Source organism: Pseudophryne corroboree, chromosome 5, assembly GCF_028390025.1.
Source record: "Pseudophryne corroboree isolate aPseCor3 chromosome 5, aPseCor3.hap2, whole genome shotgun sequence".
In the NCBI taxonomy this organism is placed as follows: Eukaryota; Metazoa; Chordata; class Amphibia; order Anura; family Myobatrachidae; genus Pseudophryne; species Pseudophryne corroboree.
This window is the reverse complement of record NC_086448.1, coordinates 693,379,312-693,406,108: the sequence shown is the minus strand read 5'-3', so window position 1 is coordinate 693,406,108 and position 26,797 is coordinate 693,379,312. Positions and strand designations below refer to the sequence as shown.

At 45.7% G+C, this 26,797-nt stretch overlaps 1 protein-coding gene across 7 annotated transcripts in view; it reads right to left on the bottom strand.

Moving 5' to 3' along the window:
* The window catches only part of ADHFE1 (alcohol dehydrogenase iron containing 1), a 203,361-nt gene that overhangs the window by 114,389 nt on the left and 62,175 nt on the right, over positions 1-26,797 (bottom strand). For 5 of the 7 annotated variants that reach the window (XM_063923832.1, XM_063923831.1, XM_063923836.1 and 2 more), the window contains one exon: positions 20,206-20,243. The exons of the other annotated variants lie outside the window; for them this stretch is intronic. In XM_063923832.1, coding sequence (XP_063779902.1) covers positions 20,206-20,243 — 38 coding nt within the window. The remainder of the gene's footprint in view (positions 1-20,205; positions 20,244-26,797) is intronic. 7 annotated transcript variants of the gene reach the window in all.

Sequence of the window (26,797 nt, the reverse complement as noted above, 5' to 3'; positions counted from 1 at the left end):
TTTTAAAGAATGCAATTTCTTTTATTTGTTTAAATAAGATAATTTTTATTATATCTTATATGATTGATTTCTGTACAGTAAACACATTGGTTCACTGAGTAGCGCCATTTGCATGACACGAAAACCCACAATCCACATTTGTTATTTAGGCTTCATTGGGGAAGCCCTGTGTCATTTATTGGCCAGCTAAAACTCAGAGGAAGCGCCCAGTAAAATCCCTCGAACCCACATTTCTTTACAGACGCACTTTAGCAGTTAACAGGTGTAATTAATCTGTGTATATAGATGTGTCCTCTTTCAACTCTGCTCCATGCACTACAAGTTGCGGTACTCTTGACACGTGAGTGCCGCATGACCAGTTTTCGTTGAGCATCTTTTTGCACTTTTCACCGAAAATACGTCTTATACGCAATATAATGCAATAGGACGCATGGGCAGCTTTTGCTGATTAAAATTATATGCAGAATGCCTATATTCTGTGTATGACTGCGACTGTATTTGCATACAAAATACTATGCCACTTGCCATGCAGACCAAACTGTCATCTGAAGTGTGCATGTGCTTGTTGAAGATGTCGTTTTCAGTGCACATGGACATGAAGGGTCTGAAAAAGATATGATGAGGGAGATGTACAATATATTGGGCAAGTGTCCAGGTTCTAGCCCATACTGGCTTCTAAGAGTCACTCACAGAAAGTCAACCCCACCAAAGGACTATTCCGCATTCTTCTTTGTGTACCGAGATATATTTTCACAGTAGTCCTTTTGGGAAACAAAGCCTGCCTGGTCTCTGTGGGTTAACGAGGACAGAAATGTCTGCAGACTGTGTGCCAATATTGTACAGAATAATATAACAAGGTTAATTCCAAAAAACTGAGATTAGAGTTAGTAAGTGAGGGGATAGCCGAGCTGTTTCTGCTACAGAGTTGAAGGCTCACATAAAGTCTGTGACCTAACAAGATTTATAGTATGGTACCATACAATACGATTAAACAATAATTAAATTGTGCACTCCACTATTGGGATGTACAGTGCATCCGGAAAGTATTAACATCGCTTCACTTTTTCCACATTTTGTTATGTTACAGCCAAAATGGAATAAATTAATTTTTTCCCTCAAAACTCCACACACAATACCCCATAATGACATTGTGAAAAAGTTTGAGATTTTTGCAAATTTATTAAAAATAAAAAACTAAGAAATCACATGTACAAGTATTTACAGCCTTTCCCATGAAGCTCAAAATTGAGCCAATTTGCATCCTGTTTCCACTGATCATCCTTTAAATGTTCCTACAGCTTAATTGGAGTCCACCTGTGGTAAAATAAGATTTTACTCACCGGTAAATCTATTTCTCGTAGTCCGTAGTGGATGCTGGGACTCCGTAAGGACCATGGGGAATAGACGGGCTCCGCAGGAGACTGGGCACAACTAAAGAAAGCTTTAGGACTACCTGGTGTGCACTGGCTCCTCCCTCTATGACCCTCCTCCAGACCTCAGTTAGGATACTGTGCCCGGAAGAGCTGACACAATAAGGAAGGATTTTGAATCCTGGGTAAGACTCATACCAGCCACACCAATCACACTGTACAACTCGTGATACTATACCCAGTTAACAGTATGAATAACAACTGAGCCTCTCAACAGATGGCTCAACAATAACCCTTTTGTTAAACAATAACTATATACAAGTATTGCAGACAATCCGCACTTGGGATGGGCGCCCAGCATCCACTACGGACTACGAGAAATAGATTTACCGGTGAGTAAAATCTTATTTTCTCTGACGTCCTAAGTGGATGCTGGGACTCCGTAAGGACCATGGGGATTATACCAAAGCTCCCAAACGGGCGGGAGAGTGCAGATGACTCTGCAGCACCGAATGAGCAAACTCAAGGTCCTCCTCAGCCAGGGTATCAAATTTGTAGAATTTTGCAAAAGTGTTAGACCCTGACCAAGTAGCAGCTCGGCAAAGTTGTAAAGCCGAGACCCCTCGGGCAGCCGCCCAAGAAGAGCCCACCTTCCTCGTGGAATGGGCTTTTACAGATTTAGGATGCGGCAGTCCAGCCGCAGAATGCGCAAGCTGAATTGTGCTACAGATCCAGCGAGCAATAGTCTGCTTCGAAGCAGGAGCACCCATCTTGTTGGGTGCATACAGGATAAATAGCGAGTCAGTTTTCCTGACTCCAGCCGTCCTGGAAACATATATTTTCAAGGCCCTGACTACGTCCAGTAACTTGGAATCCTCCAAGTCCCTAGTAGCCGCAGGCACCACAATAGGTTGGTTCAAATGAAAAGCTGATACCACCTTAGGGAGAAACTGGGGACGAGTTCTCAATTCTGCCCTCTCCATATGGAAAATCAGATAAGGGCTTTTACATGACAAAGCCGCCAATTCTGACACACGCCTGGCCGAAGCCAAGGCCAACAGCATGACCACCTTCCACGTGAGATATTTCAAATCCACGGTTTTAAGCGGCTCAAACCAATGTGACTTTAGGAAACCCAACACCACGTTGAGATCCCAAGGTGCCACTGGAGGCACAAAAGGGGGCTGAATATGCAGCACTCCCTTAACAAATGTCTGAACTTCAGGCAGTGAAGCCAGTTCTTTCTGGAAGAAAATCGACAGAGCCGAAATCTGGACCTTAATGGAACCCAATTTTAGGACCATAGTCACTCCTGACTGTAGGAAGTGCAGAAATCGACCCAGCTGAAATTCCTCCGTTGGGGCCTTCCTGGCCTCACACCACGCAACATATTTTCGCCATATGCGGTGATAATGATTTGCGGTTATATCTTTCCTGGCTTTAATCAGCGTAGGAATGACTTCCTCCGGAATGCCCTTTTCTTTTAGGATCCGGTGTTCAACCGCCATGCCGTCAAACGCAGCCGCGGTAAGTCTTGGAACAGACAGGGCCCCTGCTGCAGCAGGTCCTGTCTGAGCGGCAGAGGCCATGGGTCCTCTGAGACCATTTCTTGAAGTTCTGGGTACCAAGCTCTTCTTGGCCAATCCGGAACCACAAGTATAGTTCTTACTCCTCTCTGTCAGGTTCGGTCTGGTTTGTGTCCCCGGAGGGGGCGCTAGTGGGTCAGTGGAGGTAGGATGGAAGAAGTGAGGAGACTGGATTGGATTCCCGCGCATGTGCGCAATGTTATTTATTAACATAAAAGTTCACACAATAAGGCAGCAGAATAACGTGCAGGAATAAACAATAAAAAGTATGTAATGGAAATGGTGCAGCTTGGAAGCTGAGAGTCTATGGAAGGAATGGTAATATGACAGTATGATGGATAAGTCCACTGGTGTGGAAACCAGAGTGGTTTAAAACGTGGAGCCAGCAGAGATGGTAATAAATGTATAGCAACCTGGTAGCAGATGCAGGAGACTCACGTGAATGTTCACAGTGCAGTTCGTTAAGTACAGGCAGCTAGCAAGCTGCTTCACAGGTGAGGTGATGGAATGCACCTGGAGAGAGTCTCTACTGCTGAGGCTGAAGCACACTGTGGTTGTAGATAGGTGTGGAGCCAAATACAGATGCAGGGGTTGCTGATGCTTGTAGTTCCACGGAGATGTAGGAAGGTAACCAGGAACACGGAGGAACAGGAAGGTAACCAGGAACACGGAGGATCCAGGAAGGTAACCAGGAACACGGAGGATCCAGGAAGGTAACCAGGAACACGGAGGATTCAGGAAGGTAACCAGGAACACGGAGGATCCAGGAAGGTAACCAGGAACACAGGGGAACTGGAGACTGGAACACAGGAACTTGCACACTGAATGTCGCAGGAGAGCTGGAGTGGTTGCTGGAACTTGTAGTTCCACAGGAACACTGGAACAGCTGGAAACTGGAACAGAACTGGAACAGCTGGAAACTGGAACGGAACTGGAACAGCTGGGACCTGTAGTTCCACAGGTCCAATACACAAGGATATCTCTGTAGACAGAGGATTGCAAACAGGAGACGCCTGTTCACAGAATGTGACGTGTTGTCCAAGGCGATGAGACTGAGTCAGGAACTGGAGTTTAAACACCTTGGTCTGTGATGATTGGATGATCTCTGTGAGAACACACCCTGCTGGATTGGGTGTTCAGATCAGCTGTGAGTTAACTGGAGCTGGTGATTAACCGGGAGAATAACACTGTAGACAGTTAATGCCATGCACTGCTGGTTGCTGGCTGGGATCAGTAGTGCACCGGGAGTAAACGCTGTTTAACTAGAAACACTGTGTATTCCAGGCTGCTGGCTGAAACCAGTGATTACCAAAAGATAGAACTGGTTAGGTGGAGCACAGTGAGCTGTGGGCTGCAGGAGACTGAAGACTGGAACTGCTGGAACCTGTAGTTCCACAGGTTCAATTCACAGGGAATACTCTGAAAACAGAGGACGGAAGCCAGGAGACCCCTGTTTACTGGGAGTGATACAATGAAGACTGTGGATTCCTGACAGTACCCCCCCTTTTATGGGTGGGCACCGAACACCCACGCTGGAACTTGGAGGAACCTTGAAAAAGAACTTAGGAATACACAAAAGCAGAGGTCCTCAAAAGTCTTCCCAACTTTCATCTTCAGAAGACAGATTCTCCTCGTCCGAACAAGTAGACCATTCATGGTCATTTGAGACAGAATTTACTTCCTGGGAAAAGGCATAGCTAGGAAGGATAGAATCTCCCATAATGTAACTTGAGTCTTTATCAACAAACTCACTTTCAGAGTCAAAGTCCAGGTCTAGTGTGGTCATGGGAACCTTTTGTTTAGGAATAACATTATCTGAGACAACCTGTGGACCAGTGAATTTGAAGCTATATGAGACACCAGGACTAGGGGTAACGGCAGCATAGCCAACACTTACATCAACAGATGGTAGACTTTGAACTGGTTTTTGAGCTCTCCAATTCTTGTAATTCTTGAAATCTCTGATACATTGATTCAACAGAACCTGATCGTGTTTTGAAAGAGTTGAGTCGAAAAACAGAGAACAGGAAGACTGATCAGAAGACTGAGCAGATGTTGAATCCGGGGAGTCAATACTTTCAGAAGTGTTGCTGTAGGATGGAGACACGGAAGTACATGCAACTTTCAAATCTGAAGTCTGAGAACCTTGTCTTGACTTTGCAGCTTGGAAATCTTTAATAGCTTGGTCTAATGTATCCTGATCTTGCACAGACAGAGATGTTGGAGAGGATTTAGCAGTAGACAAACTGTTGACAAATTGGCAAGAATGCCCAGATGACTTTGAATGCATAAACTTTGGAGCAAACTCCTGTTTTACGGCTTCGCAGAAAGCGGGAAGCTCACTCAGTAGCGGATCTTTAGATTCAATGAGAGGATTCGCCCAGTCCAGTGCTCTACCTTTGAAGAACAGGAGGAAGTATCTGATTGCATTAGCTGGAGTAATACTCACTGAAGATTCTGACTCAGTAAAAGCGAGGTATTGGCTCGCCACTGCACGGAACTGAGCATAGTCACCATCAAAGTAGACTAGAGCTTGTGTATCTAGTGGACACTTGGAAGGCTGAATGTCAGTTGAAGTCTCGGAAGACCATGTAGGACACTTGAGAGTAGAGGACTGGAATAAGCATTCAGAAGCAGGAGTAGAATCCACTTGAAATGCTCGAGGGTGGAAAGAGGACGTCATCTCCTGGATTGACTGACGGGAATTCTCAGCTGAGGTTGACAGAATGCTAGAAGCTTCATCTTGGGGTGAGATGCTTAGAGCCTCCATCTGGGTTGAGGCAACTGCAATATCTGCAAGAACTGTAGACTCTGGACATAGCGACAGGAGTTGCTTACTTGAAACACTGGAGAGAACCACACCGGGTTCAGAGGAACTGGAATCGGCAGGAACAGATGGCAACTTTGGACAAATGGATGGATCCAGGATTTGTACAGGACTACTTGAATTGACTTGAACTGAAGGAGGCTGATCTGGACAGACGGATGAGACCGGATTGGGTCCAGAAAAGCTTGAACCGGCTGGAACCGGAGGAGTCTTCGGACTGACGGATAGGACCGGATTTGATCCGAAGAGACTGGAATCAGCTGGAACCGAAGGAGGCTTACTGGAATCGGCTGGAACCGAAGGAGGTAGCCCATCATTGGAGCCACTCAGGCTGGCTGGAACCAGTGGAGACTTTGGACCGACGGCTGGAACCGGGCTAGGTCCATTGACACTTGACTCTGTATAGACAGAATTCGGATATTCTGATGATCCCTCTTGGAGTGGTACTGAGCTGGTAGCACTCTCTGAAGTTGGCAAACAAAAGTTCATGTCTGTATCTGTGGCTTTAAGAATTCCTCCTGGGATCTTAGCCCTGGATTCCTCACTTGAGGCTGAAACTCCAAAGACCCCTCCTGGGGTTAATAGATCAGACACACTTCTTTGAGTTGCATGCCCGGATGCCACTTCTGGAACCTGAACATCAGATACCCCTTCTGTGGTCACAACATCAGATGCCCCACCTGGGGCTGTAGACACAGACGCCCCTTCTCGGGCTGTAGACACAGACGCCCCTTCTCGGGCTGTAGGCGCAGATGACCCCTCTCGGGCTGTAGGCGCAGATGACCCCTCTCGGGCTGTAGGCGCAGATGACCCCTCTCGGGCTGTAGGCACAGATGACCCTTCTCGGGCTGTAGGCACAGATGCCCCTTCTCGGGCTGTAGGCACAGATGCCCCTTCTCGGGCTGTAGGCACAGATGCCCCTTCTCGGGCTGTAGACACAGATACTACTTTAGTTATGGGTAACATAGATAGTCTCTGTTGATTTCTGAACTTGGGCTTGGGTCTATTTGTCACAGGACCCCAATCGTAGACTTTTTGGACACTCCTGTCCGGGGTAAAGGAACTTGAAACTGTAGAGGATACGTTGGAAGGTTTGCAGGTGAAAACACTGTGATGTTGGGACCTGTCACCAACTTTTGAGTTGCGGAAGGAACAGTCCTTAATAAGATGACTAGAACTCCCACAGTAAAAGCAGAGGTGAAGCTGCTTGCGATGCCGGCGTTCAGCTTCCGTGAGTTTGGAGCGCGGGTAGCTCTGGAATCTGCCCTCTCTCTGCATAGGAGAAGAGACTTTAGTTTGAAGAAAAGTTGACACGGAGGTCGCACTAGTCTCAATACTTTGAGCAGTACTCTTCACTGCGTTTAAAGCACCACCCAGGATTTCTGGCATCATTAGAATGATTTTTGTTAGGAGACTTTGAAGTTGTTCCAATAGATGATAAAGAGTTGTTATTGGTTCAGAGTTCACAGCAGACAACAAAGGAGTCTTGAAACTTTCAAAGGAGGAAGTCGCAATCTCAGGAGAGTTAGCCGTGAAGGGACTGCCATAGGACTGACTTGAGCAACATCCATCCACAGGAACGGATTGTGCAGGGAAAGTTGAAATGACTGGAGCAGGAGTGACTTGAACAGGAACTGGAGAAACAACAGAACTTGGAAGGGATTGCTGCAAGGTATCCAAACGGATAGACATTCCCTGCAGAAACAGGATCAGTTGTTGTTGTGCAGCCTCATAATCATTGAGTCGTGACACCAAACTCTGGAGTATCCCTGACCCCACACTCTGACCACCATCCGGGTCCATGGGCCTTGGACAAACTGTCAGGTTCGGTCTGGTTTGTGTCCCTGGAGGGGGCGCTAGTGGGTCAGTGGAGGTAGGATGGAAGAAGTGAGGAGACTGGATTGGATTCCCGCGCATGTGCGCAATGTTATTTATTAACATAAAAGTTCACACAATAAGGCAGCAGAATAACGTGCAGGAATAAACAATAAAAAGTATGTAATGGAAATGGTGCAGCTTGGAAGCTGAGAGTCTATGGAAGGAATGGTAATATGACAGTATGATGGATAAGTCCACTGGTGTGGAAACCAGAGTGGTTTAAAACGTGGAGCCAGCAGAGATGGTAATAAATGTATAGCAACCTGGTAGCAGATGCAGGAGACTCACGTGAATGTTCACAGTGCAGTTCGTTAAGCACAGGCAGCTAGCAAGCTGCTTCACAGGTGAGGTGATGGAATGCACCTGGAGAGAGTCTCTACTGCTGAGGCTGAAGCACACTGTGGTTGTAGATAGGTGTGGAGCCAAATACAGATGCAGGGGTTGCTGATGCTTGTAGTTCCACGGAGATGTAAGAAGGTAACCAGGAACACGGAGGAACAGGTAGGTAACCAGGAACACGGAGGATCCAGGAAGGTAACCAGGAACACGGAGGATCCAGGAAGGTAACCAGGAACACAGGGGAACTGGAGACTGGAACACAGGAACTTGCACACTGAATGTCGCAGGAGAGCTGGAGTGGTTGCTGGAACTTGTAGTTCCATAGGAACACTGGAACAGCTGGAAACTGGAACGGAACTGGAACAGCTGGAAACTGGAACGGAACTGGAACAGCTGGGACCTGTAGTTCCACAGGTCCAATACACAAGGATATCTCTGTAGACAGAGGATTGCAAACAGGAGACTTTTTTTTTTTTTTTTTATTAAACCATTTAGGTTAGTAAACATAGTCATCTACAATACAGATTTAGACAGTAAACAAATCATCAGCATGAATTTTTTTGAAAAACAACAATTATTATTATTAAAAAAAACACCTGTTCATAATCAAAAAATATACAACTTAACACATACCCACAATATTAGGCTATCAATCTTCGTTAACATATCTAACCACATGCCTCCATTTCTTAACTTTCCAAACTCCCTCAGCATCAAGCTCTTTTCTTCCTTTCCTATCTCTCAGATAATAGACATATAACTTACCCAATACCATTCTAACACACTCATTCACAGACCAGCACTCACTCCTAAACACACACAGATTCCTTGCATTCCACAAAACTTCCATCACACAGCTCATGATCAACCACAAAAGTCTCTCTTTTCCTCTATCACATGCTCCCATACCAAATAATGCCACCTTCCATCCAATATACCTAACACCAGTAATCTCTCTACACAAGCCACCCAAACACTTCCATACATCATTTGCAAAACCACAATTCCACATTACATGCATCACTGTTTCAGTATTATAACAATTGTCTCTCGGACAGACATCTGAAGCTACCAAGTCTCTTTTTTTCATAAACACTCTCACTGGCAACCCCTCATGCATACACAACCATACAATCTCCTTTTGTGTATTTGACATGCCATACGAACATAGCCTCTTCCATATAATCACAGCTTCACTTGAGCGCATATAATTGATATTACAAACTATCTCTCTATCTTTTATAACTTTCATAACCTTCTTTCTGTCTTTAAACCCACTTAAAGAAATATTCAAAAGATCTTTCTTTTTAATGAAAACTTCAATTACATTGTACCACCACGGACTTCTAAACGCCACAGGTACCTTCAGGTCCCTTTTGATCCACCCTAAACCATACCAAGTCCACCCAGCCATATATCTCACCATACAGGCAGTTTTACTCCCCTTCCCTATTAACTCTACTATAACACGAATATAATTAACATACAAAAAGTTTTCAATATCAGGGAAATCCAACCCACCCTTCTCTCTTGCCTTTATCAACACTTCACGTTTCAAACGTTCCATCTTCCCACCCCAAACAAACATGAAAAGAACTCTGTTTATTTTCTTGATCTCCAGCACAGACGGAGGAAAAACACATGCCAGAAACAATAAAATAGGTAACACCACACTTTTAATCACCAACACTTTCCCAAACACTGTCATCTGTCTCATCTTCCAAAAATCCACCTTCTTCTGTACCCTCTTACTACATTCTTCCCAACTCACACTCCCTTTCAAATCATCCTCAAACACCACACCTAATATTTTAATCCCTTCCACACTGCAACTTTCATCCCCAAAGCACTTCAATTTTGTTTTACACCAATTAACTTTAAATGCAGAAGCACTGCAAAAGAAACTAACCAGTAATTTAACTCTTCTCAATTCTGCAACACTCTTACTCACAACCGCAACATCATCCATATACCCCAATACTTTCACCATCCTACCTCCACTACCTGGTACCAACACCCCCCCTACAACTTTATCTCTCCTAATCATCTGTAATAATGGTTCAATAACACAAATAAACAAAATAGCTGACAATGGACATCCTTGTCGTACTCCTGACCTAATCACTACATTCTTACTTATATTCCCATTCACCAAAAACTTACTCACAACAGAATCATATAACCCTCTCACACATCTTACAAATTCCACCGGGAACCCCATACGTACCAATACTTTAAACATAAAATTGTGAGACACGCGGTCATACGCTTTTTCAAAATCTAAAGCTAATAACATACATACTCTCTTCCTTTCTCTGCAGTCACCCAACACATCTCTCAGCAAAATCAGATTATCTGTTATCCTTCTACCAGGCACACCACACACTTGATCATCACCCACCACCTGATCCACCACATCCCGCATCCTATTTGCCAATATTTTTGCCAGAATTTTATAATCTGAATTTAAAAGCGTAATAGGTCTCCAATTTTCTAACAAACCCCTATCACCTTTTTTATGCACTAACACCACAATACCTTCTTTCATACTATCACATAATCTTGCATTTCCAAACATAAAAGCACACAAATCACACACATCCTTCCCTATGACATCCCAAAAACAACTATAAAACTCAATCGGCAACCCATCCATACCTGGAGTTTTATTCCTTTTAGCACTATCCACAGCTCTTTTCACTTCATCACCTGTTACCTTATCCATCAAAACCGGCAAATTTCCCTCATACACTCTCTCAGACAAACCACACAATACTTCTTCTTCCATATCACTATCTACTTCCTTCCTATCATACAACTTTTCATAAAATTCTGTAATCACATCCATCATTCTTTCACCACTCACTTCCTCTCCATCTTTATCTAACACATACTTTATCACATGCTTATTTTTCAAGCTTTTTTTGAAAAAAAACCTTGTACATCTTTCATTTTCCTCTAATACCTCCACCCTAGACCTAAAAATAATTTCTTTACCTCTATTATTCAAACATTTACTAACCTCAGATCTTGCTTTAATAATATCATCATTCACATCCACACCTTCCTCTCTTAATTTATAAAGAAAACTAAGCCTGCTATTCCACAGCTGATACTTATTCCTCTCTCTCACAGCTTTTCTATATCCTGCTCTCTGATAGAACTTCTTAACCCTTTCCTTAACCCAGTCCCACCATTCCAATATATTGACAAACTCATTTTTCCTACTTTGCCAGAAACTATATTTCTTACAGAAATCTTTGAATAACACCTCATCTTCTAAAAGCTTAACATTTAGTCTCCACAATCCTTTCCCATATATTGTACTAGACTCACAACAAACATTGCAACATAAAGAAACATGATCTGTAAAAGGCACTTTCTCCTGTACAAACTCTCCAAACATCACATCTTTAGAACATAGTAAATAGTCTATACGAGACATTACCCCTCCTCTGTCCGCAAAAAAGGTATTTGGGACAGGCTTACCCATACTTGTCTCTGCAATATCAACAAAACCAAAATCCAGAATAATATCCTTCAGGATTTTCCCAGTAATATCAACAACTACCTCCCCTCTCCCACTCCTACCTTCCTTCTCTAGAATACAATTCATATCACCTACAAGCAATGTAGGAATTCTTCCAGACAAAAAAAACTTTTTTTCAAAAAAACATTTCCTCTCTTTCTTCTCTGCTGGAGCATAAACACAAAACACCCTAAATCTCCAGCCTCTATATTTAGCACTTACAGAGATAGCTCTCCCCTCTTCTATCACCAAATAACTTTCTATATTAATTTCTTTATTTTTAAACAAAATACCCACCCCTGCATTCCTGTTACAGCTAGAACCAGACCATATAGCCTCCCCATAGCCCCATTCCTCTTTTCCCGGTATATGAGACAATCCACATTCCTGCAAACAAATAATATCAGCATTTCTTGCTGCCACATATTCTAATACTGCCGATCTTCTGGCTTTACTTGTGATTAATCTCACATTCAGCGAGAATATTTTTAAATTAAACATTTGAAACAAAATAAAACAAACAGACAACAAAAAAAATAATAATAAACTTTGTAAAACAAAAACATTAGACATCCACTATGCACTGTTAGCATCACAGCACGTAAACAGAAGTTCACCCTAAAAAACATCAGGGAACTAATTAAGCAGCCCAAGGTACAGCACAAAAAATAGCTATTTTTGACCACCATCTCTTTAGCTGAGATCTAAAGCAGTTCTTCCTCAACAGCTTTGCAGTCCTCCTCACCCTATACCTTGCGGCCCCTTGTAAGAGGCACACTTCTTTACATTTGGGATAACATTTCCCCCATCTAAAAAATAAGCCGATGCCTCTTGTGATCTATCGCCATCCTCCTCAGCAGAGGACACATCTTCTATACCTTCAGTATTATGTCCTGTTGTATTCTCCATCCGTGGCTTCTTAGCTCTGCGCACCTGTCGTTCAGCTTTCCTAGCCACTGAGCCAGACTCCTCAGGCCCACTGCTGAACTCCTCCACTCTAGTAGAGTCCACCGATGGTACAGGACTCTGACAGTCATCTATTACCAGACTAAGAGCTGGACTCTCCACACAGTCACTTGATGCTTCCACCACATCCTCCATTACATCAGCAAACTCCTCTTGCTGTCCCTCATCTGCAGCCACACATGCAGGCTCATCAGACCGAACAAGCTGTTCCTCGTTATCAGCACTGGGTCCAGACCTAGCCTGCTCTTCACTAGTGGAATTCCCACCAGGCACAGACTGTTGTATATTAACCCCACGATCTGCAAAGTTTTTTGCTCTCATCTCAGCATCAAGCTCTTTAAACATTTGCCTTCGCATACTGACTTTAGCAGCAGGACAGTTTCGGACACTGTGTCCTACCTCTCCACAGATATCACAGCTTTTTGCCATTGGGCAATTGCCAGCCTCATGATCTTTTTGCTTGCAATTCCTACAAACTTTGCCTGTGGAACATTCCTCCTTAGTGTGTCCATACATAAAGCACAGTCTGCAGAAGCTTGGCTGTCCAAAATAGTACAAGAATCCCCTATTACCACCAATGCAGAAACTAGCAGGGGGATGCTTAGTACCACCCACATTATCTGGGTCAGGTTTTAGTCTCACCCAGAACCGTATTTTGCCATTGAAAATTCCCAGGGCATTTTTTTGTTTTACTCCACCCCGCACATTAGAACAGGATTGCAGTAGGAAGGCTTTTAACAAGCTCACCTCTGTGTATGGGTTATAAACATGAACAGTAATTGAAATTTCTTCAAGGGCAAAAAGAGGTTTCATTCTCACCAACCTCATTGCAGGCTCATGTTCCTTGCCCCTCAAAACCTCATACACATTGAGGCAGAAGCCATTTGAATGAAATGTCACGTCATAAATACCTTGTTTAGGGAAGTCTTGAATACAATAAAGGTCACTCAGAGTCACTTTCCCTAGCTTCTCCAGTATCTCATGGAAGACAAATTTCAGATCATTCTGCGATGAATCCTTTTCCAACTCCAAACGAATAGTATTCTTTACGCCAGACATTTCCAATCAGGGAAGATGTACCCAAGGTACTAATGCAGAAGTGTGCACCGGTGTGCGATCACCACTCAAAGCCAGGGGCTCCCCGCAAGGGGAAGACCCCAAAAGGCCCCTGCCCCAGACCAGGCAAGCCGGTCGTTCAGGCAGGAAAGTTGTATAATATCACCATCCATACTGGAGACTCCTGTTCACAGAATGTGACGTGTTGTCCAAGGCGATGAGACTGAGTCAGGAACTGGAGTTTAAACACCTTGGTCTGTGATGATTGGATGATCTCTGTGAGAACACACCCTGCTGGATTGGGTGTTCAGATCAGCTGTGAGTTAACTGGAGCTGGTGATTAACCGGGAGAATAACACTGTAGACAGTTAATGCCATGCACTGCTGGTTGCTGGCTGGGATCAGTAGTGCACCGGGAGTAAACGCTGTTTAACTAGAAACACTGTGTATTCCAGGCTGCTGGCTGAAACCAGTGATTACCAAAAGATAGAACTGGTTAGGTGGAGCACAGTGAGCTGTGGGCTGAAGGAGACTGAAGACTGGAACTGCTGGAACCTGTAGTTCCACAGGTTCAATTCACAGGGAATACTCTGAAAACAGAGGACTGAAGCCAGGAGAACCCTGTTTACTGGGAGTGATACAATGAAGACTGCGGATTCCTGACACTCTCCTTCGTATTATTCTCAGTACCTTGGGTATGAGAGGCAGAGGAGGGAACACATAAACCGACTGGTACACCCACGGTGTCACTAGAGCGTCCACAGCTATCGCCTGAGGGTCCCTTGACCTGGCGCAATAACTTTTTAGCTTTTTGTTGAGGCGGGACGCCATCATGTCCACCAGTGGCCTTTCCCAACGGTTTACAATCATTTGGAAGACTTCTGGGTGAAGTCCCCACTCTCCCGGGTGTAGGTCGTGTCTGCTGAGGAAGTCTGCTTCCCAGTTGTCCACTCCCGGAATGAACACTGCTGACAGTGCTAACACGTGATTTTCCGCCCATCGGAGAATCCTTGTGGCTTCTGCCATCGCCATCCTGCTTCTTGTGCCGCCCTGTCGGTTTACATGGGCGACCGCCGTGATGTTGTCTGACTGAATCAGTACCGGCTGGTTTTGAAGCAGGGGTCTTGCTTGACTTAGGGCATTGTAAATGGCCCTCAGTTCCAGAATATTTATGTGTAGGGAAATCTCCTGGTTTGACCATAGTCCCTGGAAGTTTCTTCCCTGTGTGACTGCCCCCCACCCTCGAAGGCTGGCATCCATGGTTACCAGGACCCAGTCCTGTATGCCGAATCTGCGGCCCTCTAGAAGATGAGCACTCTGCAGCCACCACAGCAGAGACACCCTGGTCCTTGGAGACAGGGTTATCAGCCGATGCATCTGAAGATGCGATCCGGACCACTTGTCCAACAGGTCCCACTGAAAGGTTCTTGCATGGAACCTGCCGAATGGAATTGCTTCGTAGGAAGCTACCATCTTTCCCAGGACCCGCGTGCAGTGATGCACCGACACCTGTTTTGGTTTCAGGAGGCCTCTGACTAGAGATGACAGCTCCTTGGCTTTCTCCTCCGGGAGAAACACTTTTTTCTGGACTGTGTCCAGAACCATCCCCAGGAACAGTAGACGTGTCGTAGGGACCAGCTGTGACTTTGGAATATTTAGAATCCAACCGTGCTGTTGTAGCACCTCCTGAGATAGTGCTACCCCGACCAACAACTGCTCCCTGGACCTCGCCTTTATCAGGAGATCGTCCAAGTACGGGATAATTAAAACTCCTTTTTTTCGAAGGAGTATCATCATTTCGGCCATTACCTTGGTAAATACCCTTGGTAAATACCCTTGGTGCCGTGGACAGGCCGAACGGCAACGTCTGGAATTGGTAATGACAATCCTGTACCATAAATCTAAGGTACTCCTGGTGAGGATGGTAAATGGGGACATGCAGGTAAGCATCCTTGATGTCCAGTGATACCATGTAATCCCCCTCGTCCAGGCTTGCAATAACCGCCCTGAGCGATTCCATCTTGAACTTGAATTTTTTTATATATGTGTTCAAGAATTTCAAATTTAAAACGGGTCTCACTGAACAGTCCGGTTTCGGTACCACAAACATTGTGGAATAGTAACCCCGTCCTTGTTGAAGGAGGGGCACCTTGACTATCACCTGCTGGGAATACAGCTTGTGTATTGCCTCTAACACTGCCTCCCTGCCTGAGGGAGTTGTTGGCAAGGCAGATTTGAGGAAACGGCGGGGGGGAGACGTCTCGAATTCCAGCTTGTACCCCTGAGATACTACTTGAAGGATCCAGGGATCCACCCGTGAGCGAGCCCACTGATTGCTGAAGTTTTTGAGACGGGCCCCCACCGTACCTGGCTCCGCCTGTGGAGCCCCAGTGTCATGCGGCGGACTTGGAGGAAGCGGGGGAGGACTTTTGCTCCTGGGAACTGGCTGTATGCTGCAGCTTTTTCCCTCTACCTCTGCCTCTGGGCAGAAAGGACGCGCCTTTAACCCGCTTGCCCTTTAATACGGTGCTTTCTTTGGCTGTGAGGGAACATGGGGTAAAAATGCTGACTTCCCAGCTGTTCCTGTGGAAACGAGGTCCGAGAGACCATCCCCGAACAACTCCTCACCCTTATAAGGCAAAACTTCCATGTGCCTTTTAGAATCTGCATCACCTGTCCACTGCCGAGTCCATAACCCTCTCCTGGCAGAAATGGACATTGCACTTATTTTAGATGCCAGCCGGCAAATATCCCTCTGTGCATCTCTCATGTATAAGACTGCATCTTTTATATGCTCTATGGTTAGCAATATAGTGTCCCTGTCTAGGGTATCAATATTTTCCGACAGGGAATCTGACCACGCAGCTGCAGCACTGCACATCCATGCTGAAGCAATAGCTGGTCTCAGTATAATACCTGTGTGTGTATATACAGACTTCAGGATAGCCTCCTGCTTCCTATCAGCAGGCTCCTTTAGGGCGGCCGTATCCGGAGACGGTAGTGCCACCTTCTTTGACAAGCGTGTGAGCGCTTTATCCACCCTAGGGGATGTTTCCCAACGTGACCTATCCTCTGTCGGGAAAGGGTACGTCATTAGTAACCTTTTAGAAATTACCAGTTTTTTATCGGGGGAAGCCCACGCTTCTTCACACACTTCATTTAATTCCTCAGATGGGGGAAAAACTACTGGTAGTTTTTTCTCTCAAAACATAATACCCTTTTTTGTGGATCCTGGGGTAACATCAGAAATGTGCAACACATTTTTCATTGCCTCAATCATGTAACGTGTGGCCCTATTGGAAGTTACATTAGTCTCATCCTCGTCGACACTGGAGTCAGTATCCGTGTCGACATCTGTGTCTGCCATCTGAGGTAGCGGGCGTTTTAGAGCCCCTGATGGCTTTTGAGACGCCTGGGCAGGCACGGGCTGAGAAGCCGGCTGTCCCACATTTGGTATGTCGTCAAACCTTTTATGTAAGGAGTTGACACTTTCACGTAATTCCTTCCACAAGTCCATCCACTCAGGTGTCGGCCCCACAGGGGGTGACATCACATTTATCGGCATCTGCTCCGCCTCCACATAAGCCTCCTCATCAAACATGTCGACAAAGCCGTACCGACACACCGCACACACACACAGGGAATGCTCTGACTGAGGACAGGACCCCACAAAGCCCTTTGGGGAGACAGAGAGAGAGTATGCCAGCACACACCAGAGCGCTATATAACACAGGGATGAACACTATAACTGAGTGATTTTCCCTTATAGCTGCTTATATATATACTGCTGCGCCTAAATTTAGTGCCCCCCCTCTCTTTTTTACCCTTTGTAGTCTTGAAACTGCAGGGGAGAGCCTGGGAGCGATCCTTCCAGCGGAGCTGTGAGGGAAAAATGGCGCCAGTGTGCTGAGGGAGATAGCCCCGCCCCTTTTTCGGCGGACTTCTCCCGCTTTTTTATGGATCTCTGGCAGGGGTATTTTTCACATATATAGCCTCTAGGACTATACATTGTGATTTTTTTTGCCAGCCAAGGTGTTAATATTGCTGCTCAGGGCGCCCCCCCCCAGCGCCCTGCACCCATCAGTGACCGGAGTGTGAGGTGTGCATGAGGAGCAATGGCGCACAGCACCTTGTTGAAGACCGAAGTCTTCTGCCGCCGATTTTCAGGACCATCTTCTTGCTTCTGGCTCTGTAAGGGGGACGGCGACGCGGCTCCTGGACTGGACGATCGAGGTCGGGCCCTGTGTTCGATCCCTCTGGAGCTAATGGTGTCCAGTAGCCTAAGAAGCCCAAGCTAGCTGCAAGCAGGTAGGTTCGCTTCTTCTCCCCTTAGTCCCTCGTAGCAGTGAGTCTGTTGCCAGCAGATCTCACTGAAAATAAAAAACCTAAAATTACTTTCTTTTCTAGGAGCTCAGGAGAGCCCCTAGTGTGCATCCAGCTCAGCCGGGCACAAGATTCTAACTGGGGTCTGGAGGAGGTTCATAGAGGGAGGAGCCAGTGCACACCAGGTAGTTCTAAAGCTTTCTTTAGTTGTGCCCAGTCTCCTGCGGAGCCGCTATTCCCCATGGTCCTTACGGAGTCCCAGCATCCACTTAGGATGTCAGCGAAATACAGTTGATTGGAAATGATTTGACAGTGCATGTCTGAGCACAAACCAAGCATGAAGTCAAAGGAATTGTCTGTAGACCTCTGAGACAGGATTGTCTCGAGGCACAAATCTGGGGAAGGGTACAGAAAAATATCTGCTACTTTGAAGGTCCCAATGAGCACAGTGGCCTCCATCATCCGTAAATGGAAGAAGTTCAGAACCATCAGGACTCTTCCTAGAGCTGGCCGGCCATCTAAACTGAGCAATAGGGGGGAAGGGCCCTAGTCAGGGAGGTGACCAAGAACCTGATGGTCACTCTGTGAGAGCTACAGCATTCCTCTGTGGAGAGAGGAGAACCTTCCAGAAGGACAACCATCTCTGCAGCAATCCACCAATCAGGCCTGTATGGTAGGGTGGCCAGACGGAAGCCACTCCTTAGTAAAAAGCACATGGCAGCCTGCCTGGAGTTTGCCAAAATGCACCTGAAGGACTCTCAGACCATGGTCTGATGAGACAAAGATTGAACTCTTTGGCGTGAATGCCAGGCGTCATGTTTGGAGGAAACCAGGTACCGCTCTTCACCATGCCAATACCATCCCTACAGTGAAGCATGGTGGTGGCAGCATCATGCTGTGGGGATGTTTTTCAGTGGCAGGAACTAGGAGACTAGTCAGGATAGAGGAAAAGATGAATGCAGCAATGTACAGAGACATCCTGGATGAAAACCTGCTCCAGAGCACTCTTGACCTCAGACTGGGGCAACAGTTCATCTTTCAGCAGGACAACGAACCTAAGCTCACAGCCAAGATATCAAAGGAGTGGCTTCAGGACAACTCTGTGAATGTCCTTGAGTGGCCCAGACAGAGTCTAGACTTGAATCCGATTGAACATGGCTGTGCACCGACGCTTCCCATCCAACCTGATGGAGTTTGAGAGGTGCTGCAAAGAGGAATGGGCAAAACTGACCAAAGACAGATGTGCCAAGCTTGTGGCATCATATTCAAAAAGACTTGAGGTTGTAATTGCTGCCAAAGGTGCATCAACAAAGTATTGAGCTAAGGCTGTGAATACTTATGTACATGTGATTTCTTAGTTTTTTATTTTTAAGAAATTTGCAAAAATCTAAAAAAAAAACGTTTTTTCACGTTGTAATTATGGGGTATTGTATGTAGAATTTTAAGGGGAAAAATGAATTTATTCCATTTTGTAATAAGGCTGTAACATAACAAAATGAGGAAAAAGTGAAGCGCTGTGAATACTTTCCGGATGCACTGTATACGTAAGTCACAAGTCTTAGTTCATACAAGGGCCACAAGAGATCGTTCTTTCTTCCAAATCTCCAAATTTTCCCACTGTTTTTGTTTTCTGAATCGTATTTTACAAACATATAAAAGAAAAAAAAATAGGGGGAAATGTAATATGGTGCGAGAATTTGAGAGTTTTGTGAGAGTTTTCCTGTTTTTTTAAAGTGGCAATCATTTACAAGGCAAAATGAACCTGGTTTTGCCATGTAAATGATTGCCACCTTAAAAAAACAGGAGACCTCTCACAAAATCTCTCACACCAAATTATATTCCCCCCATAATCCTAATAGTGTAGTATGTTCCAAATGTAATCACAGAATAGAGAAAGTTCCAAATCTTCTCAATCAAAAGGCAGATAGATTTTCTGTGGAGGACATATTATTTTGATGGAAGGTCACCCCATCATTCAAAAGGTGGGATCTTAAAAGGTGCTCATATCAATGCTCACATTAAAGTCACTGATCATCTTAAGAGAGGAGGCCCGTGTGCAGTCTCCTTCTGAGCCTCCTCCTTTCTAGCCAGCAGCGCAAGTCTCTGGTCAATGGTGAGGCGGCTATTTTCACACTGATTTTTCGACGGCACATGCTCAAAATGGCCACCATGTCATTTACACAGTGATTTCTGCAGCGCTGATGCAGGTCTCCAGGGGGTGCTGCTTATTGTTACTTTCTAAAACAAGTTAATTACTTTTATTACCCATTTTTACACAGCACAACTGTATTTTACTATACAACACAATACCTGTTTTCATTCAGAACATACCTTGAGAGTAAGTATGAGAATGGGCTGGACACTTGCATCTAAAGTAAAGAAAACAAAAGGTAGTTGCACGTATCATATTTATCTGTACTTCGCAGTATACTTTCATCATCCCTTTTTTAATACAGATGAAGACTAGTAACTTCCACATAGTTTTTTCTTTCTGGGGTCTATTTACTAAGCCTTGGAGAGAGATAAACTACCTGCCAATCAGCTCCTGTCTTTTTTCAAACACAGCCTGTAACATGGCAGTTAGGAGCTGATTGCCCGGTACTTTATCACTCTCCACTTTATCTCTGCAGACTTGTATGAGACGTATATTGCATACAAAACATGACTCCATATAGTACAAGGAGAATAAGTGACACCTAAAGACAAAGGGGTCTATGATCTAAGCTTTGGAGAGAGATAAAGTCTACGGAGATAAAGTACCAACCAGCTCCTAACTGTCATTTATCAAGCACAGCCTGGAAGTTAGGAGCCGATTGGCTGGCACTTTATCTCTCTCCACGGCCTAGTAATAGACCCTAAAGACTAATAATGCCAGCCAGCATAAAAATAACTCAACACCGGGGGGCGTGGCTTAGCAGCGGATCCAGACAGTTGTGCAGTGCTGGAGCTCCTGCCTGAGGCATTTATAAAATACTTGTTATGTGCCGCTATCTGCACAGGATGACAATTTCTGGACCCCATATCACGCCTGTATCGGGTAGAGTAGTCTGCGGAGCCGGCGGGTGCTTCCTGAACCCGTGCGGGTTGCGGCCTACCTGCCCGCCTGAAGCAGGGGTCTCAATTTCCCCTTAGACCCGGACCGGAAGTGAAGCGCTCTGCTGGCGCTGCATAATCTCCCTCCTTCCCTCCACCGCTTCTGCATCTATTCCCTCACCTGACTGGCCCGGCTGGAGAGCTCCCCTTTGACTGCGCTGCCCGGAGCGGGGACCCGCTGATCGTCGCGGACGTGACTGCGGTGCGCCTGAGATCAGGACATCGCTCACAGGCGCGCACAGGGCCTTACCTACTCCTCTCCAGCCTCGGGCCGTCTCTGCAGCTGGGAGGTTCCTCACCACTTCCACCAATGCTTCAGCCGCTCTCGGTGGGCCCCAGGTACCCCAGCCGCCGAGGCCTTGTATTAGAGGCCGGCGGCGCCATCTTGTTTAAGGGCTGCATGCCCACTTTGCTTGGTGTAACGCTGAGAGGAGGCGAAACCTTATTTTCTCATACATTTCTGGCTGTGGGGGTTACTGAGTACCATCCTTCTCACTATACTCTCACCCTGGCGGCTTATGATACTTTTTGCTAGGTGAGCCACCACACTAATCACTCCCAGACCCTAAACAGTTTTTTACATTCAGTCTCCCTGCGGGGCTACCTATACGGATGTGACTTCAAAGCTGGAGGGACGCATCTCTTCCCCCCTCATATATTACATCCTGTCAAATCCTGCACATAGCTACCAAAACTCTTATTGCAAATTCCATCTGTACAGTTCCCCTGCTTGGCTATCCCTGGCTGGAGGTGTTGTTTCAACATGGGATGATTGTTCTTCTCTTTATGTGATGATCCATAATCTGCCCACCATCATGCTCCAACTTCACTGATGGTGACGACCTGAGCCACGAGGGGGGCCAGTGTACAACGACAACTTCCTTTCCTCATGATATTCTACATAAATGCACAATTTCTATTCTTGAATCGGTCCTCTGATATGGCATTGTCTTAACCGGTCCTATGGGGAGAAACAGAAAGTCAAAAACTAAGCCAGAAGGGTCACCGTTACATCTGAAGGGACCAACTTCCGACCTTCGCCAGTTTCTAAAATCCCCTACAGTGACGGATCCCCCCTCCAGTCATCCGACGCCCAATACCTCAACCCCCTCCAATTCTCCAGGAAACATGACTAGCTCTGGAGGCTCCCCTTCCACGCAGGCCTCATCTCCTAACAAGGAAATTAGCGAGATTCTTCTACACATCAAATCGCTACCTACAAAGCAAGACTTCCAGTCTCTAGAGAACCGATTACTGACAACTATCAGACAGGAAGTCACCACTATCCAATCTGATATGGCCCACTTAGCTGATCGCACCGATTCCCTAGAAGACCACAAATCTATGATGATTGATACTCTTTCTTGCTTTAAGGATATGATCTCCCATCAAACATCGGAAATAAATTGTCTTAAATCCCGCCTAGAAGATTTGGATAATCGTGGAAGGTAGAACAATATCAGGATCAGAGGTCTCCCCGAAGATATTCAACCATCTAGTCTGATTGATGTTCTTACTAAAAATTTTCAGAGAATTGTTAGATCTAGACCCTGCTTCCGAAATCCTTTTCGATAGAGCCCATCGTGCATTACGACCCAAAGGTCTACCCACGGATAAACCACGAGATGCAGACTCCATTACACACAAAACGAGGACATTCTACGGAAAATGCGCCAACTCGATGGCGTGGTCTTTAATGGGGTCAAGATCCAATTGTTTCCAGATCTGGCATGGTCCACCCTTCAACAACGCCGGGCATTGAGGCCACTAAACGATGTCTTGTGCAAATCGGACTTGAAATATTGTTGTGAATATCCTTTTTCACTGCAAATCACTCACAAAGGTAAACAGCGGAATTGCCTACCTGCCTATCCTCGATCGGCCTACAACCACTGGAGCTTCCAGACTGGGAAGCGTTCTGTGGTCAAGTGGAGCTCCCACCGATTCCGTCCAAAAATGACCTTTGGAAGCAGTCCTCTACCTCGGGGAGAAGGCGCAAATCTCCGCTCCGATCTCAGCGTACGGAAGTACCCTGAACTCTTCTACTAGTTCTGCAGGAAACCGTATTATTACTAACTCTTACTGCCTAACATGACCTATATATGTTTTCTTACCCATCGCATTTCAATCAGTAGTTAGTTATCAATACTTAGGCTGTGTGTTTTTCTTTTTGTTTTTACGGTCTCTGAATTATTCAGGTTTATTCTCTTTACCGTTGTTTATGTTGAGAGTTTCCTCATAACGGATATCCAGTTATGTACAAGTTTATTTCTTTTCAAATTCATGTTATAATATTTTGTCGTCGGTGGTCAATGGCCCCCCCTTTACCCCCTTGTTTGCTGCATTTCCGAGTTTATTGGACCAGGAGCTGGCTGGATGACGCTCTTGGCACAATCGCAGTGTACTCCTCGGAATTCTTTGAATTCTGTGTTTTCAATTCTTCATCTTTTGAATTGTATTTTTTGTTGTATTATGTTTCTATCGCTGTCTCTCTTCCTCTTTCCCCCTTTTCTATTTTCTTCCTGGGAACCAGTGAACCGACTCACTCCTACATAACTCACCGTGCTCACATCCACATATGGCGGGACAAAATAATCTGAAGATTGCCACTTTTAATGTTAAAGGGCTAAACATCCCCGAGAAAAGATCGAAATTACTTAAATGATTCCGGGAGGATAGAGTTGATATTGCCCTTATCCAGGAAACACATTTAAAATCTGGATATTCCCCTTCACTTATATGTCATTACTACCCACATATTTTTACATCAAACAACTCTTCTGGGAAAACTTTGGGAGTGGCGATCTTAATAGCTAGGCATCTCTCTATCACAGATGTTGCTTCTCACAAACTGGCGGAGGGGAGGGGCTTATTGGTCACATGTCAGATCTACAACCAGCCTTATTCCTTTCTGAATATTTATGTCCCTAATGCCAAACAACCGTCCTTTATCTCTTCCATACTTGTATCTGCAGAACCCCTATTGAAATAGATAGTGGTAATTGGAGGCGATCTGGATTGGCATCTAGATCCGACAAAGGACACCTCCAACAAATCTTCACATAGACCTGGGAGGGAATACAGACGGTTGAGACGCACCCTGTTAGATCACCAACTGATGGATGTATGGGGACTGTCCCATCCAACTGATTTAGACTACACCTTTTTATCCTATGCACATCAAACCTATTCTAGGATAGACTATTTGTTCCTGAATCACCACTACCTACATCTCCTTACTGATGTTTCTATAGGATCAATAACTTGGTCCGACAATGCCCCAGTCTGTTTACAAATCTCACTCCCTCAGCCTACACAGAAACAATGGAATTGGCGTTTTAATGACACTCTCCTACAAGACCCCTTGTCACAACTGAGGGCCTGAGCTGACGGGAGGCAGCCTCAGTTGTAGGGGCTGAGATGTACTGGAACCTGGGAGGTTGTATCAGACCCCTGGACATGTAAGTAACATGAATAATAACTGCCCGAAGGCGTGACCACGACAACTTGGATAAAAGTCAATGATGTTTATTATGACAACTCCGCAACACAGCAGCAGTAAAAGAAAACGTAAAAGTCAGCAAAGAATAAATACAGTTCCTGGGTACTACAGGATGGCAGGAGCCACAGGGCACTGGTAGTGTGAGATAGTTCTTATGATCTTCTAGATGGAAAGTCCTTACCAGGCCCGACTGTAGCAATGGAGATAACCCAGGATTGTGCCAGCTGGTGTTCCAGGAAAAGCTGGGTTGCTGAAGATAAAACAGCTGCTGTGGATACTGGCTGGAACCAGACTGTTGTTAGCACGGAGTGGATACTGGCTGGAACCAGTTAAATAATAAATGAACTTGGGAGCGATGAAATATGAACTGAAATGTAGAACTTGAGAGCGGAGAAATAATAATACCGGTGGAGAGTGGTAAAGTGTAGAAAGGACACCGGCCCTTTAAGCAGGTAATGTTGTAGCTGGAAACAGATGAATCCACAATGGATTGGAGAGTCAGGCTACACCGCAGGTGGAATGCTGGTGCGGGTCTCTATGGTGGAAGTCTTGAGACAGGAGCTGGAACCTGGAAGACAATCACAGGAGAGAGACAAACAGGAACTAGGTTTGACAACCAAAGCACTGACGCCTTCCTTGCTCAGGCACAGTGTATTTATACCTGCAGCAAGGAAGGGATTGGCTTGGCAATTATGCAGATTAAAAATACTGACAACAGATTGGAGGAAATGATCAGCTGACAGAATCCAAGATGGCTGCGCCCATGCAGACACTTGGAGGGAAGTTTGGTTTGTAATCCATGTGGTAATGAAAACAGTAATGGCGGCGCCGGCCACTGGAGACAGGAGACGCCAGGCTGACAAGTGCACATCCAACCACGCGGACACAGCGGAGGCCGCGGCTGACGTAATCACCACTCTGACACTCTGCATGCAGAAGCTCAGGGACGGCGGCGGAGGCCGCGGGAGACGCCATGCCAGATGTAATAAGGCGTTACTGTGACAGCGTCTCAGAGAGACAGGAGAGGATGCAGGAATGTGAACATTAGGATAACAGATGGGATCCGGTCCTGGAGCGCTGAGCCAGCCTTAGGAGGCATCTGATGGGTAAGAAATGGCGTCCAGATACCCGGATCGTGACAGCACCCCCCCCTTTAGGAGTGGCCCCAGGACACTTCTTTGGCTTTTGAGGAAACTTGGAATGGAATCTCCGGACCAAGGCAGGAGCATGGACATCAGAAGCATTGGTCCATGAACGTTCCTCAGGGCCGTAACCCTTCCAGTCAAGAAGATACTGTAGTTGACCGTAACGGTGACGTGAGTCCAGGATCTTGGCCACTTCATACTCAACGCCTCGTTGAGTTTGGACTTTCGGAGTTGGAGGAAGTGAGGAATGAAACCGATTCAAGATCAGCGGTTTCAACAGGGAAACATGGAATGTCCTGGGTATTTTTAAGAAGGGAGGCAACTGAAGTCTGAAAGCAACAGGATTGATGACTTGTTCAATCTTGAAAGGACCGATATAGCGAGGTGCAAACTTCATACTGGGAACTCTTAACCTCAAATTCTTCGTGGATAACCATACCCGATCACCCACCTTGAGAGCAGGAACTGCTCGACGCTTCTTATCCGCAAACTTCTTGTACCTGAACGATGCCTTGAGCAGAGCTGATCGTACGCTCTTCCAGATATTGGCAAACTGATGCAAGGTGATATCCACTGCGGGAACAGAAGTTGCTGGAAGCGGTTGGAACTCAGGGACTTTAGGGTGGAATCCAAAGTTAGCGAAGAATGGTGTTGAAGCAGATGAAGAATGATACTGGTTGTTATGACAGAACTCGGCCCAGGGAAGTAATTGAACCCAGTCATCTTGAGAGGAGGACACATAGATGCGGAGGAAGGCCTCCAAGTCCTGATTCACCCTCTCGGTTTGACCATTGGTCTGAGGATGGTAAGCCGTGGAAAACTTTAGCTTGACTTGAAGGACTTGACATAAACTTCGCCAGAATTTGGCTGTGAATTGAACTCCTCGATCTGAGATAATTTCTTCAGGAAGACCGTGGAGTCGGAAGATCTCTTGTATGAATACTTGAGCCAACTTGGAAGCTGACGGAAGACCGGTGAGAGGAATGAAGTGTGCCATCTTGGTGAACCGGTCAACTACCACCCAGATGGTATTGAACTTGTTGCACATGGGTAAGTCTGTAATGAAATCCATCGACAAGTGGGTCCATGGTCGACGGGGAACGGATAGTGGAACCAGTTGCCCCGCAGGCGACTGGCGGGATACTTTATGTTGGGCACACTTTGGGCAAGATGCAATAAACTC